The sequence below is a fragment of the Carassius gibelio genome, chromosome A23 (assembly GCF_023724105.1).
Source record: "Carassius gibelio isolate Cgi1373 ecotype wild population from Czech Republic chromosome A23, carGib1.2-hapl.c, whole genome shotgun sequence".
NCBI classification, from domain to species: Eukaryota; Metazoa; Chordata; class Actinopteri; order Cypriniformes; family Cyprinidae; genus Carassius; species Carassius gibelio.
This window is the reverse complement of record NC_068393.1, coordinates 16648010-16664695: the sequence shown is the minus strand read 5'-3', so window position 1 is coordinate 16664695 and position 16686 is coordinate 16648010. Positions and strand designations below refer to the sequence as shown.

The 16686-nt window shown below is 38.7% G+C and overlaps 1 protein-coding gene across 3 annotated transcripts in view; it reads left to right on the top strand.

Moving 5' to 3' along the window:
- LOC127944671 (zinc finger protein 385A) overlaps positions 1 to 16686 on the top strand; it is an 81171-nt gene that overhangs the window by 49642 nt on the left and 14843 nt on the right. For 2 of the 3 annotated variants that reach the window (XM_052540785.1, XM_052540784.1), the window contains exons 2-4: positions 2615 to 2760; positions 8613 to 8723; positions 13366 to 13537. In XM_052540785.1, coding sequence (XP_052396745.1) covers positions 2615 to 2760; positions 8613 to 8723; positions 13366 to 13537 — 429 coding nt within the window. Of the gene's footprint in view, positions 1 to 2614; positions 2761 to 6013; positions 6584 to 8612; positions 8724 to 13365; positions 13538 to 16686 lie in introns of those variants that run through there. The other variant, XM_052540787.1, reaches the window with a different exon arrangement.

Sequence of the window (16686 nt, the reverse complement as noted above, 5' to 3'; positions counted from 1 at the left end):
TCCCATATCCACACACAGCCCTGGATCACTCTCTCCCAAATATTCTTTTCACACCAGCTCCTTTATCCCCGTGCACGGCTGTCCCTCGGTCCCTGGCTGCCCCCGCACCGCAGGATCTTTAAACGTGGTGATTACAGGCCCGGCGTGTGTTGCAGGATTCCTAGCATGTCACTAGCTTTAAAATGACTACCAAAGCCCGGTCCTCCTCCCCCTTCTCCAGCCCGATCAGGTTCCCGCAGCTTGTTAGGAGAATCAGACTCAGATACAGTGGCAGAACAACATCTCCCCCTGCACCACATAGGCTTGATGAGGCTGTTAAGACCGCTGGCATTATCATCAAGGTACTTTGTTTGTCAGCGGAGGATCTGGTAGCTTGCAGTGTCCAATCGACACGCTTGCTTGAAGCCAGTGATCTCAGATGTCACTGGGCTGGTCTTTATTGGTTTAATTTTCATGGAAGGTGTGCAAAAGTGCCATACGTTATCTGAGCAGTAAGTATTGTTAGATGTTATTTCCATTTTTTTAAATGCATGACACACACACACAAACACAGTCGCATGCACTTACCCTGTCACAACGATTTACAGCGGGAGCCGGGCCCGGAAAGTGTTCTTTAATTGAATGAGGTAATTATACACTAGGGGCAGGAAGCAGACTGGACCTGATTTATGCATGCTGGCTGTGGTGTTTTGTCACACACACTTTGACTCTGCTGCAAGGACAACCGTCCCCAACACGCTTCTGCTACCCGTGTTTCTCTCCACATCTTTCTCTTATTGTCAACAAATCTGTGCCATTCCTCAGCTGGCAAACTTTCCTGTTAGCCAGTTAAATGGAAAGATCCCTTAAAAAAATTAAATGTATTTTTCCTTTTTTGTTGTTTGAATCACTTTACATTCACATAGTGGCAATGGCTTTAAAACCATTTAAATGTAAAAGATGTTATCCATTAATATTCTTTAATGAAGCTTGCATCACATTTATAGTATCCAAACATGGCATGCCAATATGAATTTGCGACGTGAACTACAATATAGTAATGCTTTCTAATATTTTTGTAAGAATCCTCTTATGCTCACCTGGGCTGCATTTATTTGATCAAAATTCCAGTTAAAGCAAATATGATGAAATATTATTCGAATTCAAAATAACTATTTCATGTTTTAATATGTTAAAATGTAATTTATTCCAGTGATGACTAAGCTGAATTTTCATCAGCCATTACTTCAGTCTAGAGTGTCACATAAATTGAAAACGAATGTGTTATGTTTGCTGTGGTGGTGATGGAGGGCCATAAATAATGATTTGAATTTAAGTGTATATGGCATCAGAAGACTTGAAATACAGTGAATGAGTCATACGGATCTCTTTCTTGATATCTTATTATTCTTTAATGGCGTTTTTATGCTTTTATGACTTGATGGTGTTTTTATAGTGTCTTGGTCTCTATGGTTTTTATGGCTGTTTTGTCGGAGCTTGAAATCCCCTGATAACTATATACTTAAAAAAAATTATTTCGTGACTCTCTCTTGGCACAAATAACAACATCTGAGGATGATTAAAATGCACATTTTTCATTTTTCAGGTGAACTGTCTCTTTAAGGCACACTGCGGCACTTATGAAGAGAACTGTTTGCAGCAAAAGGGAGTATTTAGAGTGTGAGTCATGTGACATTTGTTGAGCATTGCATCAGGGACCAGCAGTGCCCACAAGCGACCACTGGCACTTTCTCCCTCTTCCTCTCTCTTTCTCACCAGCTATCTTACAACCAGTCTGCCTCCTTATTTTTGCTGTTCTCGCTCTTTATCTCCCTGTGTGCTGTGCAGCCAGTGAGGAGTCTTGCATGCCTAATTTGAGTTAATGATGCCAGGGCTCGTCCAGGCCTAAGGCTCCAGCAGGAGAGCAGGAGGAACAGCTGTGTCCAGGCTGAGACAGCATATCTCTCAAACCTCTATTTGTCCTTCATTCTTTCTCCCCGCGCATCCTGACATGTGTGCCCACAGCAGCACAGTGTAATGACGTTTCCTACGTCAGGAAACCATCTCAACTGCACGCAGAAGAGCTGCAGAAATCAGGAGAGCGTGGAGGCTTGATGAGCAATCTAGAAATAGAAGCAGAGAAGGGCAAAAAATCATCCAAGATTAAGAAGGAGACATGCAGCATGAGGAAGAGGGAGAGAGATAGAAGAGAACAGATTTAAGACTGCAGGGAATTTGAGGCAGGGAAAATCCAGCAGCAGAAATTAAGCAGCTTAAAGTAACTGCTCGCTAAAGCTTAATTCTAATGAGAGGGTCCTCGCACGGTCTCATGCAAGAGGTTGCACATGCTGTAAAGGATAAGAGAAGACATGCTGGCAGGGACAGAGACTCGGTGACGTGGATTGGGAGACAGAAAGAGAGTGAGAGAGAGAGGGGGGGGGGGGCTGTTTCATAACCAAAGGTTGACATCTCTCTGATGAGTTTTGCACTGACAAAAAATGTGAGCAAAGGCACTTTATTCAGGTTTGATGTTAGAAATTTAACCCGGTGACAGGATTCTAAGCTCATTTGGAAAGTTTAAAGGAAGAATTAGTGCATTCAGTTTCTTAAACTTCTATTTTTCCTGTCTCTGCAGGAAGCATCAACCGAACAGGGGCTGTCCCTACATTTCTGCGGACCCCCACAGTCATCCAGCCTCATCTGGATATGAAGCCCTTTCTACAGTTTCCAATGGAGACTCCTCCTCCACACAGTGTTGGGCTCTTCCACAACTTCAATGCGGTGAGATTAGGCCACTGAAAACCTCTGTTAACAGTGCTGCCTACAGGATTTCACAACATTCTCTGTTACTGTATAATAAAATACAGTAACAGAAAATGAAAAGTTACACATAAATGATCTTGAATTACCAGATCAAATTAACTTGTCCAAGGCCCACATTGTTCTGTTCTTACTGGTGAATTCTGTAACAAATACACTTGGACAAATACACTACCACTTTTTTTAAAGATACTGATACTTTTATTCAGCAAGTACACATTAAACTGATCAAAGGTGACAGTATTTTTATTTCTATCTCAAAAACATGCGTTTGACCTTTCTATTCATCAAAGAATGCTAAAAAAAAAAAATCATAGTTTACAAAATGATATTATTTTCAGGACTAGTCGCACTTCTTTTCATAGTTTGGCTGGTCCTGCGACTTATAGTCAGGTGCGACTTATTTATCCAAATTAATTTGACATTAACCAAGAAAAATGAACCAAGAGAAAACAATACCGTCTACAGCCGTGAGAGATATTCGGATATACTTGAATAGATAAAAAGTGATTCTTGCTTTGCAGGAATAATACTGAAAGCAAGCAAAAAATGAAACAATTTAGTGTAAATCCAGATTGCTATTATTGATTTTTCTTCTGTGGAACACAAGGTGGGATGGGCAGTGAGGGATGAGAGGATGAGGATTGTAACTGTCAAGCTATTTAAAGCACATACAAATATCATAATGTTTTCTAAAGCCATATTTAAAGGGATAGTTAAAAAAAAAAAAAAAATGGCATTCCAAACCAAACCAGTGGTCACCAAAACATTTTGGCTAACAACATTCCACAAAATTATGTCTACAGCAAAAAATAAAGTCATACCTGTTTTGAACAACTTGATGGTAAATGAAAACAATTACATTTTTATGTGCACTATATTTCCTGAAAATATTTATCTCCACCATTCAGATCTGATGTAATATTACACTGTAATACATTACTACCTTCTCATCATTACTTTCAAATAGGGATCTGATTATGTAAGGATAACCTTAAATATTACAGCTGGTTGGTTTGTATATTGAAATTTGCCCGACTGCTGTCCGTTGGACAATGTAATGCTGTATGAGTTCTTTCATGTCATCGTGACTTATAGCTAATCATTTTGATTAGCATGCAGGTCGTTTCACTCTCCCAGCACTTTTACTCCGAGACTGTTCTGCGCATTTCCCAGATTGCATTCTGTTATGTAAATGAGGATGCTGGTCAGCAAATTGAATGGGAAAGGTTAGTCGTGTGGTCCAGCCATGTCTGAAGTGTGTGTTGTACTGTATGTATTCTCTCTCCTAAAATTCGCTGTATTTGCCTGCACTTGTTGCCAGTGTGAAAGATGGCCTGCCCTTTGGCAGTGTCTCGCAACACTGAGAAGGAAAAAACACTTTCTCCATGCCAGCTCAATAAATCCACATCACATATTGCCTTCCAATTCTGCCACATTATTCTCTTTTTAGTAAAAGCCAAGGGATGTTTAAATATTTTGAAATATGCATGAGCTCATGAAAGAGTCTGCATCTAAGAGCTTAACTACTGTCTCATGTACTTAACGCCATTTATTATATATATTCAGACACTGAGCAGTAATCTTTAGATTGAGGCAGTTTTAGCATTGCAGCAGGCTATTAATCACAATGGTTAAAGACTCGATGTGAGAGTGACCGGATGTCCGATGGGGAAGTTCTCCTGATGCCCAGTAAGGGGCGATGTTGTAGAGGCTGGAAGGACAGGCTGACCTCTCTCTCTAGGACACTGCAGTGTTTACACCATCGCCTAATGGAATGCAGACATTTATAAGAATTCCCTCACACAGGTCATAATATATATAGGCTTCTACTGAGGTATTAAACAGTCATCAGTTGTGTGATTTAATTAAGTACATTTTGACATTTGAATATGATTTGATTTCAAATTAAAGTTGAGCATACACAGAACAGAACCCATAGCTTCACTTTACATTTATATTTAGGCTATATATATATATATATATATATATATATATAATAAATAAAAAAATGTTAATTACTATTTATTAATTTAGCAGAATTTTCATAAATTAAATTATAACTTATGATGATAATCAAATGTACTCTTTCATATATACTATTGTTTGAAAGTCCAATTCATTCTAGTGAATTGTTTGCTCTAAACAGTCCTCTCTTTGTTGTGTTTCAGTTCATTGAATCAGTTCATCCCAAGTAGGATGATTAAGGTTCTCTGTGTCATATGTAGCACTGGAAAATGCGATTCATTCTAATGAGGTCAATTAGATTGATTAAATCAACAGATTCATAAACTGATTCACTGATTCAAGTCGCTGTTATCTTTGTTCATTCAAACCAAATATAGTTTTTTGTTACACCAAATATACAGGTCTGATTGACTCATAAATCCCCAGCACTGGTTCTAAACATGCAGTACGTCAGCTGTGCTCAAGTTTTTCTGTCTGAAATCGCATTCATGTTGGAATGCAATGACTTGATCATAGCTGTAATCAAAAATGTGTGGGTTTGGCCAAATAATTATTTTGCTGTGTAAATTTCACCAATATCAGATGCTTTGATCATCTCAAGATAGAGCGGGGCTCCACAGTCCAGCTGTAATTTGTCTTTAATGTGATTTAACCTCTACCTGCCTGTCTGAGACAATGTGCCTGCAGGCACTGAGGCACCTGAATGTTTTATGCCAAGCAGCAGGTTGTGGTGTAGAAGTGCAGAAAACCTCCCCAAGACACTAGCTTTTTCTGCAGAATCAGGAATTTTGGAGACGTTAAATCAGGCAACTCATGCACCAACTTGTTGCAGCTCACCTGCAGCCACTTTCGAGAAAAGACTTGCTTTCTTTCACTCGCAAAAGGCAACATTTATGCTCACAGCTTGCCAATATTCCTCACTGAGTAATGTAACTCCACATGGACTTTATGAGTTGAAATCTTTTGACTGCATGCATTTTACCTCTTATGACCCTTCAAAAAACTGTAATTTCCGACCTTAATCACAAGGCATTATGTGTTCAAATATTTTTAGAAGTTTTATTAATTGAGTCCGGGTCAACGCTGCATTGGATCCACATGTTATAGATGTATTGGCAAGAGCAAGAGGACCGTCATGATGGGGGAGATGGAGGAGGGCTGAATTCTGCAGCTTGTGCTTTTGATAGAATGAGGGAGTGGAGGGGAGTGATTTGGGGAGTGAGAAAGTGAAAAAAAGAAGAAGAAAAAAGAAATGGAGGGAGTGTATAAATTCTTAGTGCATCTGGGCAAAATGAGTAGTCAGTGAGTGAGCATATAAAACAGAAAGAGGAAGTAGATCATTGAAAGAGAGCATAGGAAAGGAAGACAGAAAATATTATTGTAGTAAAATGGGAAGGAAAGGAAAGAACAGCAAAAAAGAGGCAGAGGAAAATGAAGAGAGAGCATCCAACCAGGAACAGTCTTGGCTTGCTGTGAAGTGTTAGGAAGGATGGAGGGAGGAATGGAAGGAAGGTGGATGAGATTAAACAACGGAGAACAAGAAACCAAAACATAACGGCAAGAGCGACGACCCACTGTTGGAAAAGAAGAAGCAAAACTAGGAAGATAAGACATCAAGTTATCATATCCTGGACCTGTAAATGCACAAATCGCTCATTGACATCCAAAGAAGGGGGCCCAGAAGCTCGTGAATGTGGGAGAATCAGGTGGTGTGGTGGGATACCTAGGATCCCTTCTGGATGAGTGACACTCTCACACACAAACACAAAGAAATCCAATGTAGCCAAGAGATCCAAGCGCTTCTCAGGATACGAAGGTGAGTGTCCTCCAGCTAGCTCAGGCAGAGACGAAACAAAGCTGAGTACTTTTCTCTGTGTGAAGCCCTGGACATCGAACAGCTTTCATTAGCTTTGTAGGATGTTTTACCTGGCATTGCACCTTCATCTGTATTTGAACGCAATGCATTTTGGTCTTGCAGTCTTCAGCATACTGAAACATTCCATGGTTTGTAAAAAATATAATGGGATCTTGTTTTGAAAGTAAAGGGAGACTCTTGGGAATTAAATTAGACAAGAAAAAAATTATATTAAAATTACATCATGACACATGGGCATATTTTCTTAAAAATTAATACTTCACCCACAATCATTTACCCGTTTCAAACGGGTATGACTTTATTTTGAAGAATGTTTCATGTGTTTTTGCCCATGCAGTGAAAGTTAATGGGGTCCAAAACAACATTGGATCCCACTTTTATACAACAGTCTTTCAAACACTATACAGTATGTTCCACAGACAAAATAAAATCATAAAGGGTTCGAAGCACACGAGGGTGAGTAAATGATGGCATAATTTTCATTTCTGTGTAAACTATTCCTTTAAGGGGTCATTAAAAGGTCTGTTTTATAGTGAGAAGAATCTGGCTATTTTTTGTTATAGTTATCAGTCTGTGGGATGTGGTTTTCCAGAGGGAGCAACGGGACGTCATTTCACAACATGCACTGTTAATTCCTCACTTTGATAAAATAACCATATTTTATATAACACAAACAGTATATATATTTGTTTTCCATACAATGTTAGTCAGTGGAATCCATTTTTGTTTAAGAACACACTGGCTTACAATGAAAGTTTAAATAAGTGGAAAAGGTTAAACATGTATGGACAAAAACAGTTCTTTAGAATATCTTCTTTTGTGTTCTGCAGAAGAAAATAAGCCATGGAATGACATGAGGGTGAATAGACAATGAAAACACATCGGGTTGAGCTATGCCTTTAAGGCGTCTTTTCATCTGTGGTTTGGTGGTTTCTTTGGGTTCTTGTAGCACCATCATAAACTGTATCATAACATAATTTGTGTTGAAGGAAATTTATTGGGATAGTCATGAGCCAAGATATCTCTAGTCTGAGAAATTTGGAGAAATAAATCACCACCAGCAGAAGACCACTTCAGTGCTGTGCTATTTTTACTTCAAGATGTGAAGCCTGATGGACCAACACCCAGGATTTTGGTCAATAGATGCATGTTAACTTCTATATGCTATGAAATCTTGATTAGAAGGGCGTTCTGAGTTAAAATAACAGCCTGCAGACTTTTAAAAAAGACTTGAGCTTTTAAAAGTAATCTTTTTCTTATGAGAGGCCTTCACAGAGCTTTGATATTTTTTCCTTGCAGCCTTTCGGAGCCCCTCCCTTGTCCGTTTCATTGCTGAGGCTGTTACTACTGACAGTTGTATCTATTGATGTGTTCTAGCTGGAAGTGTTCTGATTACCCAGCTAACTGCCAGCTTCACTTAATCCTCTGGAGATTCATGAAGGCAAAGCCATGGAACAACATCATTGAGGCTAATCCAGTGCCTGTCTGACTGATGTAGTGTGGACTTTGCACATGCACAACGGCATCAGGGCACTCGATGGTTACTGTGGCACAGAACAGAAACAAGTTTTCGGGCACAAGTTAAAAGAGATAAGAGGAATGAATCTGAGGAAGTCCAGTGCAACCCACAAATGGTAGGGGTGGGAATCGGGATGGTGGGTTGTTCTTTAGAATATCTATAATAGGCTTAGACATTGGCGCTATGGGATGTGGTACTCAGGATAGCCAGTTAAATTTATTTAAAAATCTGACCTCTTACATGGTGGACACTTATTTAATAGAAACAGACTCTTTAAAACAATATGGCTGCCCTTAGCCATGTTCTACTGCCACTATACTGTCACCTAGATCTTTCCATCATCATGATGAACAACATTTTCTGTCTAATGGGAGTCAGACCAGAGTTTAGTTTCACATGTGCTTTCTCTTTTCCCTTTCCCTCTTTTTCTTTCTCCTGTTCTGTATTCAGATGGATCCTGTCCAGAAGGCAGTGATCAACCACACCTTTGGAGTCCCACTGGTGAAGACCAAACGGCCAATCATTTCCTGTAATGTCTGTCAGATCCGTTTCAACTCTGAGGTAAGGTATCTGATATTGGACTGTTTGACTTCATGTTTGGTGTCTTGCTCCAATGGCTTTTTTTTAATTAAAGACATTAAATTGTACATAGTGCTCTTAGAGTGAGTTTTCTATGTAATGTGAGAGTTATGTTTATACTGCTGAGATATTTTGTACACTCTGCTTTCTAGTCTGGAAATAGCCAATGGCAAATCCTCTTTCAAGTACTGTGTCCGCAAATCATGTCAGAGTGCAAGCTGACAGCATGAAGTGTTTTTTCCTTTCCTTAGACGATTACAATTATTTTTAAGAAAATCTCTCTTGACATAGTCTTAATTAAGATTTCTCCACAAGCAAGAACTTCCTACGAAAGCTCAACTTTTCCATTTCAGACTTGCCACAGTCATTTATTGCAAGATCCGAATCATGCATTTAGACGTTCCAATATTTTCTCGCGCATCAATGAAAGCAATTATGTTAGTTGTTTATGCACCAAATTGCTGCTATGCTTGTTGGGGGAGAAACTTTAGCCTGAAATATTCTGGTCTGAATTCAGATGCAGCTGTGGCAGTCATTGTGACATTTGTGAGATTAGTAACAGAGCAGCACCTGGGAGTGCCCCGCTAGCCTGCTCTCTTTTTACAGAGTAGAACTATAATCATGGGTAGAGACTGGCTTTCTTGGTGTGAGCCTGTAATCTCAGCCCTCCAGTCGAGCAGATGTATGGCCTCCTTTAAACCACAGACAATGAAAGACAGGGAGAAGATGGAGAGGCCAAGCCTGCCTTCAGAGACCTGCGAAATTAGCTGTTAGCCCAGCTCGCTTTTAAACAATTTTACGGAGAGAGAATTTGAGACAACTCAGCAATTCTGTGAAACACATGGACTTAAGAGTTGTAGTTTGTTAAAGGGAAGTGATATTTCGTGGAGGAGAAGATTAGATTGATGTTTTGTACTACAGTTATTTTCATCATCTAATTTTGGTTCACAGTAAATATCCGAGATGGTTTGTAGTTCAGCTATAAATTCCACATCCTAAAGTGCCATCCAAACACGTCCTTTGTTTAATTGAAAATGTTCATTTACTCATTAGAATTTCATGTCGCCTCTAACCTGTATTACTTTCGTTCTTTTGAGGAAAATACAAGAAGATGTTTTGAAGAATGCTTGTAACCTAACTGTTTTGGTTACCTTTGACTTAAATAGTTTGAAAAAAAAAAAAAAAAAAACACAGACATGACTCAAATGATCTTCTGTTATGTAGAAGAAAGTAAGTCATGCAGATTTAAAACAACTCATGACAGAATTAACATTTTGCGTGAAAATATTGGGACATTTTGGGATATTATTCCTTTAATATCCATTTAAAACCCATTATTCTCATGGCATTATTTATGCAATTGTAACTGCATTCATGCCACTTCTGATTAGAGTGTATTAGATTCAAAAATGTAATTGCTTGACAGCCCTAGAGTCATAAAATATGATCTCTGGCCAATTAATCAGAGCATCCCTGGCTGCACAATAAATCAAATGTCTAATCGCGATTACAATTATGGTTGCCACAATTACGTAATCGTTCAAAGCATCCATTTATGTTATTTGGTGTGCTTAAGATGCATTTTTTCTTTCTAAATGTTATCTTAAGGGTTTTTCCCATTATTTTAATCTTAGTTTTAGTATAAAATTATAATACCATTCATATTTTTACTTTTGTATAATTTAAAGAACAAACCAATCTGATGTATAGTTGACATTCGAGGTGTAATACTATAGAAAAGCACTAAAGTTTAATCAGTTAGAGTGTTTTCAGCTTAGGGTTTGGTTAAAAATACGCCATGCAGTTGCATGAAACAATGGCATAAACATAATTTAATCGTAATTAATAATCGCAATTGCAATTTCAAGGGAATAATCGACAATTATGATTTTTGTCGTTTTGAAGCAGAATAATGTGGAAGCACTGGAAGTTATTCAGCTACGTTAAGAGATTGAATTATACAATGCCATATTTCATTAAATGGTTACACAGAGCAATGGGTCTACATTTTCTTCCTCTACTCTATTCTGAATAAAGCAATGCTTTTGTTCCTTGAAAATATCTATTTCCTCGCCTCCTTCCCATCATCATTTCATGCTCCATTATGGATTCATGGATTCCTAACCCCCAGTGCTGATATCTGAGGACATTTGTAGTGGAAAAAGCAGACTATTGGCTGCCAGCGTGTGTTATCTGATGCATTCATCAAACTAGGGGCTCAGCGTTGTATGCTGCGCTGCCAGTGTCCCTCTGCCCCTTTCACTCTAGCGCATGATGGAGGTATAACCTTGCCATGCTGCAGAAGTGATGTCACCATATTGTGTCATTGTTGCTGCAGGACAGGGTTGACTCCACGTCCCTCCCCCTGCCAGAGCTGCAGTAGCCGCCGCAGTCGTACAATTTCTGTTATTAACTGACTGGGTTTCCATCACTAGGGCAAATTAACCTTCCATGTGCGTGTTGAGCTGTGGGAATAGCCACAGCTGTCAATCCTCATTATGCAGCCCTTTCCTATTTTGTTGTTGTAATTGTAATTTTATTTTGGCGTATTTGATGTTACTTACCAATCACATGTGGTTTGATGAGACTGGGACAATCTGTGTCCTAATTTGTCCTTGGAAAAGTTCTTTCTTTTCTCCCTGTTTTCCATCATTGTGTTTAAAGTATTTTTCTTGTGCTCTCAAAATCATCTCATCTGTCTTATGTAAAACCCTGTCCCATCTGGGTGAGAACTTTCCACATTTCCTTATTTTATAGATAGCGCTGCTTTCATAAGAGCACTTCGTTCTCATTGATTTGGCTTGGTACTTGATTTGTATTCATATCTATTGGCTGAGGTATTCTTTACACATAATGTATCCTCTGCCTTGTAAGCCGCTTCATTAAGAAAGCATTCACTGGGAATTTCAATGAATTCAGTATATCGGTTCAAATAGTTTGAACATGAAAAATTGAGTTTGGATTGCTAAAAGTGGTCTGCTTATCTTAGAGTTAAGAACTGGCTAAAACAGCTTAGCTACAAACTGGTTGTTAAAAACAAGCATGTACTGTATGGATTATAATGGCATTTTATCAGACAGGCTGTCGCTAGTTAAATTCATTTTGATTCTCATTTCTGACATCTCTATAACTCATGTTACTCGTGTTTCTCATTTGTTCTTGGATATAATGTTGATGTTTTCTGCATTCATCTTCACTCTTCTGCAAGTTTGATCAGTTTTACATTCTTAACTCAATAAATGTTGTTTTAAATTCATTTTGTCTGTGTGATCTCTGTCTCCACCTGTGCTTTAGCCCCATTTCCACTGAGCTTGCTGTTGATTTCTGCCAGAGCCACTTCGCTATCTTCTCCTCTTTCCTCCTTAATCCCAGGGATCTGTGCTCTTTTAGTGCTTCCTTCCCACATCCTCATCAGTTTCCTATGTGCTTTAGACAGACAGCTCCCCTGAAGGCTTTGATTACAGACCACCAGTCATATAAGGCTCTGTCATCACCAATTACAGGCCACAACCTGCCACAACAGACAGGAAGGGCCAACCTAATGCCTTTCCCTCACTGCAAGTGTTCCCTAACTGTCTCTCAGGGCCTATCCTAGCAGTCTTAATCTCTTTTCTGTTCCCATGAGTCTCTGCTGGAGTTCCATGCCTCTTCTAATGTTGTGAGCGTCTGAGCCCTGGATGACACTCTGGTATGAGTCTCTTGGTCCTGCTCCCAGTGCCTGCTGCAACTGTTGTCAGCTCAATCTTGGTTTCACACAACAGATAATCCAGCAACTTAATAATCATCATACTTTGTCTTGATGGGATGCATTCTGAAGCTATCACTGTTTTGGGAGCCCGCTGCTGTAGTGATCTGTTTGAGGTGTGCTGCAGGGAGGCACGTCAGATAAGTGTTGTCCTGTAACAAGGATGCAGACTACAGGCGACAGCTCCTGAGTGAATGTGTCTGGAAATATCTCTTTGTGTGTTCCTGCTAGAGGTCAAGTCAGTATGATCGATGACTGGACTAGATTGTGGCACATCAGAGAAGTGGAATTGTTTGTGCAGATTAGAGCAGTGGTCAACTGTTTCCATTGGTTTTGTGCTGTTTATGCATTGACCACACATTTTCTTCTTCTTGACAGTGTTAATAGTAAAATCAAGGAAAAAGACCTCATATTCATTGTCATGTCTGATGTTATAAAATGTTATGTTATTTATAATAATAATAATTATTATTATTATACATTATTATTATTTAAAAGTTTATTAAAATAATATAAAAATATAAAATAATATATATAAAATAATATATAAATTGTACATTTATATTGTCAACTATTTAATATATTATATTTAATATATACATTTTATTTAATTTATTTTCTTTGCTTTTGCACAAATAAAAGCAGGCACATTAACACAGTGTTACAGTCACAGCATATAGAAGCCATGCCACATCAGTGTCCTGAGACAAGCATGTAGGAATAAGACCATTTTAAGACTCCTGAACAGGACATCCAGTGCCAGATTTCAAATACGGCCTGTGTCTTGAGCTGTGACTTTGTTACTTTGCCCGATGTGTGTAACCCCTTGTGGATTTTGAAAGATGGGCTTACAGAATGTAGTCTTTGTGTTCATTTCAGAGTCAGGCAGAAGCCCACTACAAGGGGAACCGTCATGCTAGGAGAGTCAAAGGCATTGAGACCTCCAAGAGCCGCCCACAAGACAGTGACAAACCTCCTCCCAGACCCGTCTCGTCACCCTCACCTACGGGACCCTTACCGGCCATCTCTGATACTGACTCCAGCAAAACAGGTAAGAGTTTCTGAATAATGTTATGGTAAAACATGACCATCTGGTCTTCTATGCTCACTCACACAGAACATTTGAGAAGAAAATGTGTTTCTACAGAAGAGACATTATTCTGCTACAAAATTCTCAAAAGATATGACTAGGAAGCTAGGACACTTAATTCACCCTATGAGTCAAAACTGGGACATAAAGATGCCAAAAATATTCAATCTTCTCCAAGTGTGTGGTCCGACCTCAGCCAATTGAACATTTCCAATGCTGAAGGTCTGGGGTCTGTCACAGGGCAATTACAGCCCCAACCATACAATAACAGAAAGAGGCAAAAACAACATCCCTCAGTCCCAGCACAAGATTTAAAATACCCAGTGTATGAAATATAAGATGATGCATTACTTGTTTATCTTGTTGAAATGTTTTGGAGAAGTCTGGATGAAGGTCTCAAACATGGACCACTTCATTCACAGTCTAATTTTACTAAAGTGGCATGACTTTGACTGTCACTGCTTTATTAGGAAAGCCTAGCTGATGTGTTTATGGAGCTGTGTGCAAGACTATTTGGTATTAGAAGCCCATTTGTCTTTGTATCAGAATAAACTTTGGGATTAGGAGGGCTAAATTGGAGCAGAGGATGAGCAGTGAGTGAGAGCTGGTGAGACAGAGCATGGATATAAAAAAGTTCAGAGGTCTGAGGATTAGATAAGAGGGCAGAAGGGAATCATCACAGCTGATCTTGCTTTAATGAGAAGTGATTAAACATTGGCAGATAATAATGATGAAGATTATATACTGCCAAAGGGTGGGTGACTCCCTCTTGTGCCTGTTATTTGCTAGTTTTCTTTCCCCGGTCTTTTTACGCCTGTGCTCCCTGCTCTTTTCATGCGCCAGTTATTAGCAACGTCAATCCGGATCGAACTGTCAAAAAAAATTAAAAAAAACATCTACCACAACTGGCTTAAAACACGCGTTTGGATTGCAGTTTTTAAACTAAATTCTTGAACGGCAAAAGAAATCCATTAAAAAAAAATAAACATCAGAAGAACCATGGATTCGATGTCTCTCTTCTCTTAAGAGCAAGTTTTTAGCTCTTATTTAAAGTTCCCTGTAAGTCGGCACCATTAAAATGCTTTCCCCTCCATAAGTCTCTCTCTTGTGTATATTTGTCACGGTCTTATGGTCTGAGAGTGGCATTTTTAAGGGGTCAGATCATGCGATTTCAAGTTTCCCTTTCTCTTTAGAGTGTTACAAGCTGTTTGTGCATAGATAAGATCCCTAAAGTTACAAACATTAAAGTCTCAAACTCAAAGAGATATTCTTTATAAAAGTTAAGAATCGTCCACGCCCTCCTAAAACAGCAGGTTTAAACACCCTTCCACGTCTACGTCACTGTGTGGAAAGATTTGCATAACACCGCCCAAAGGTTCTCGCAAAGAAAGGAGTAACTTTTGATTCTCGCTGTAGTATTTTTGCCGCCACCGCCATGTCATGAAGACGCTGTTTGTTTCATTGAAAGCAAACTACTTTGTTTGTCAAAAAGAGGACACAAGTAGAATGTGGAATCAGTGGTTAAGTTGGATTTACAACACTGTTCCAGAATGATTAAACCAAAAATTCAGATGTGTAAAAACACATTTTACGGTGGTGGAGGACTGTTTCCTGGGAGAATAGCCCACAATGCTGGGGTTCTGACAAATAATGCTGACTCACAGCCTGTAACCACATTTTCATATTTAAAGTATTTGCCAATGATGATTCAAATGCGAGTTTTGAGCAGTGTATAAGTCATTATAATCAGTAATGTCCCCACTGGATGCCTCAAATGCCTCTTTTGTAATGGGTTGTATTGTTTTTGTCTCATCACACAGCATCACAGTATGGTAAGGGGCGTAACATTTCCGTTACACGCTTGAGGTATTCGCCCAATCACAACACACTGGATAGCTGGCCAATCAGTGTACAACTTGCTTTTCAGAACGATGAGCTTTGTAAAAATCTAAATTCAAAATCAAAAAGGCAGGCAAAGAGGAGCAACAATAGTGTACAGTATGTGGAAAATAATGTGTTTTTGAACCTTAAACCGCTTAAACGCATTTCATTACACCAAATTTACAAAATAATGTACTTTTTAGGCAATGTCTTATGACCCCTTTAAGGTACTTTATGAGCCTTGTTTGTCTCATGAGTGTGTTATGAATATTTATGTGAGGCTGTCAGTAATTCAAGACAAATAACACTTTGCATTTCTCATTGAACAATTCTCATTGTGCAGTACATAATATTGAAACCATTTGTATAGTTATTTAATCCAAACACAATACCTTTCAAAAGTTTGGGGTCAGTAAGACTTTAGTTTGGAAGTAGTATCTTACGCTTACCAAGGCTGCATGTATTTGATCAAAAACTACAGTAACAGAAATATTACTACATTTTAAAACAACGATTTTCCATTGTAATATATTGTAAAATGTATTTTATTCCTGTCATTGCAAAGCTTTATTTTCAGCAGCCATTATTCCATTCCATTCCATGAGTTCAGAAATCATTCTAATATGCTGAAACATTTATTATTTTATGTTGAAAACTGTGCTTCTTTATATTTTTGTGGAAACCATGATACATTTTCCAGAATTCTGATAACTAGACAGCTCAAAAGAGCAGAATCTTTTAAAACAGAAACCTTTATCATACAGGTAATTGTTAAAATAATGGCAGATATTCAGCCATGGAAACTTGCCGTTAATTTGAATAAAGACATTTAAATGAGACAATAAATCCAAAAAATGCATCTTCATTTTTAAGTTTCACATAAATAACATACAGTATCATATATAGAAAGATTGCCTTTTTCCACCTCCCCCATGTCCTGCTTACTGTCTCTGTCACTGAGGATGGATTAGGACAGTATAGCCATGTCTCTCACTGAGGGATTTGCCTGTCCAGAGAAAACTGTCTATACTCCTCAGGCCTAGAAAGAATTCCAGCGGGAGAGAGCCAAGACAAACTGGCCATAATCTAAATGTGAAACCAGATACATATGAAAGAATGTGTTTTCCATCCAAAGCTCACTCCAGTGACCCCAACCTTTAGTATGCCGGTGGCTCGCTTGTTTGTATATCCCGACAATTGCTTTGTTTTGATGCCTTCCCATAATACTA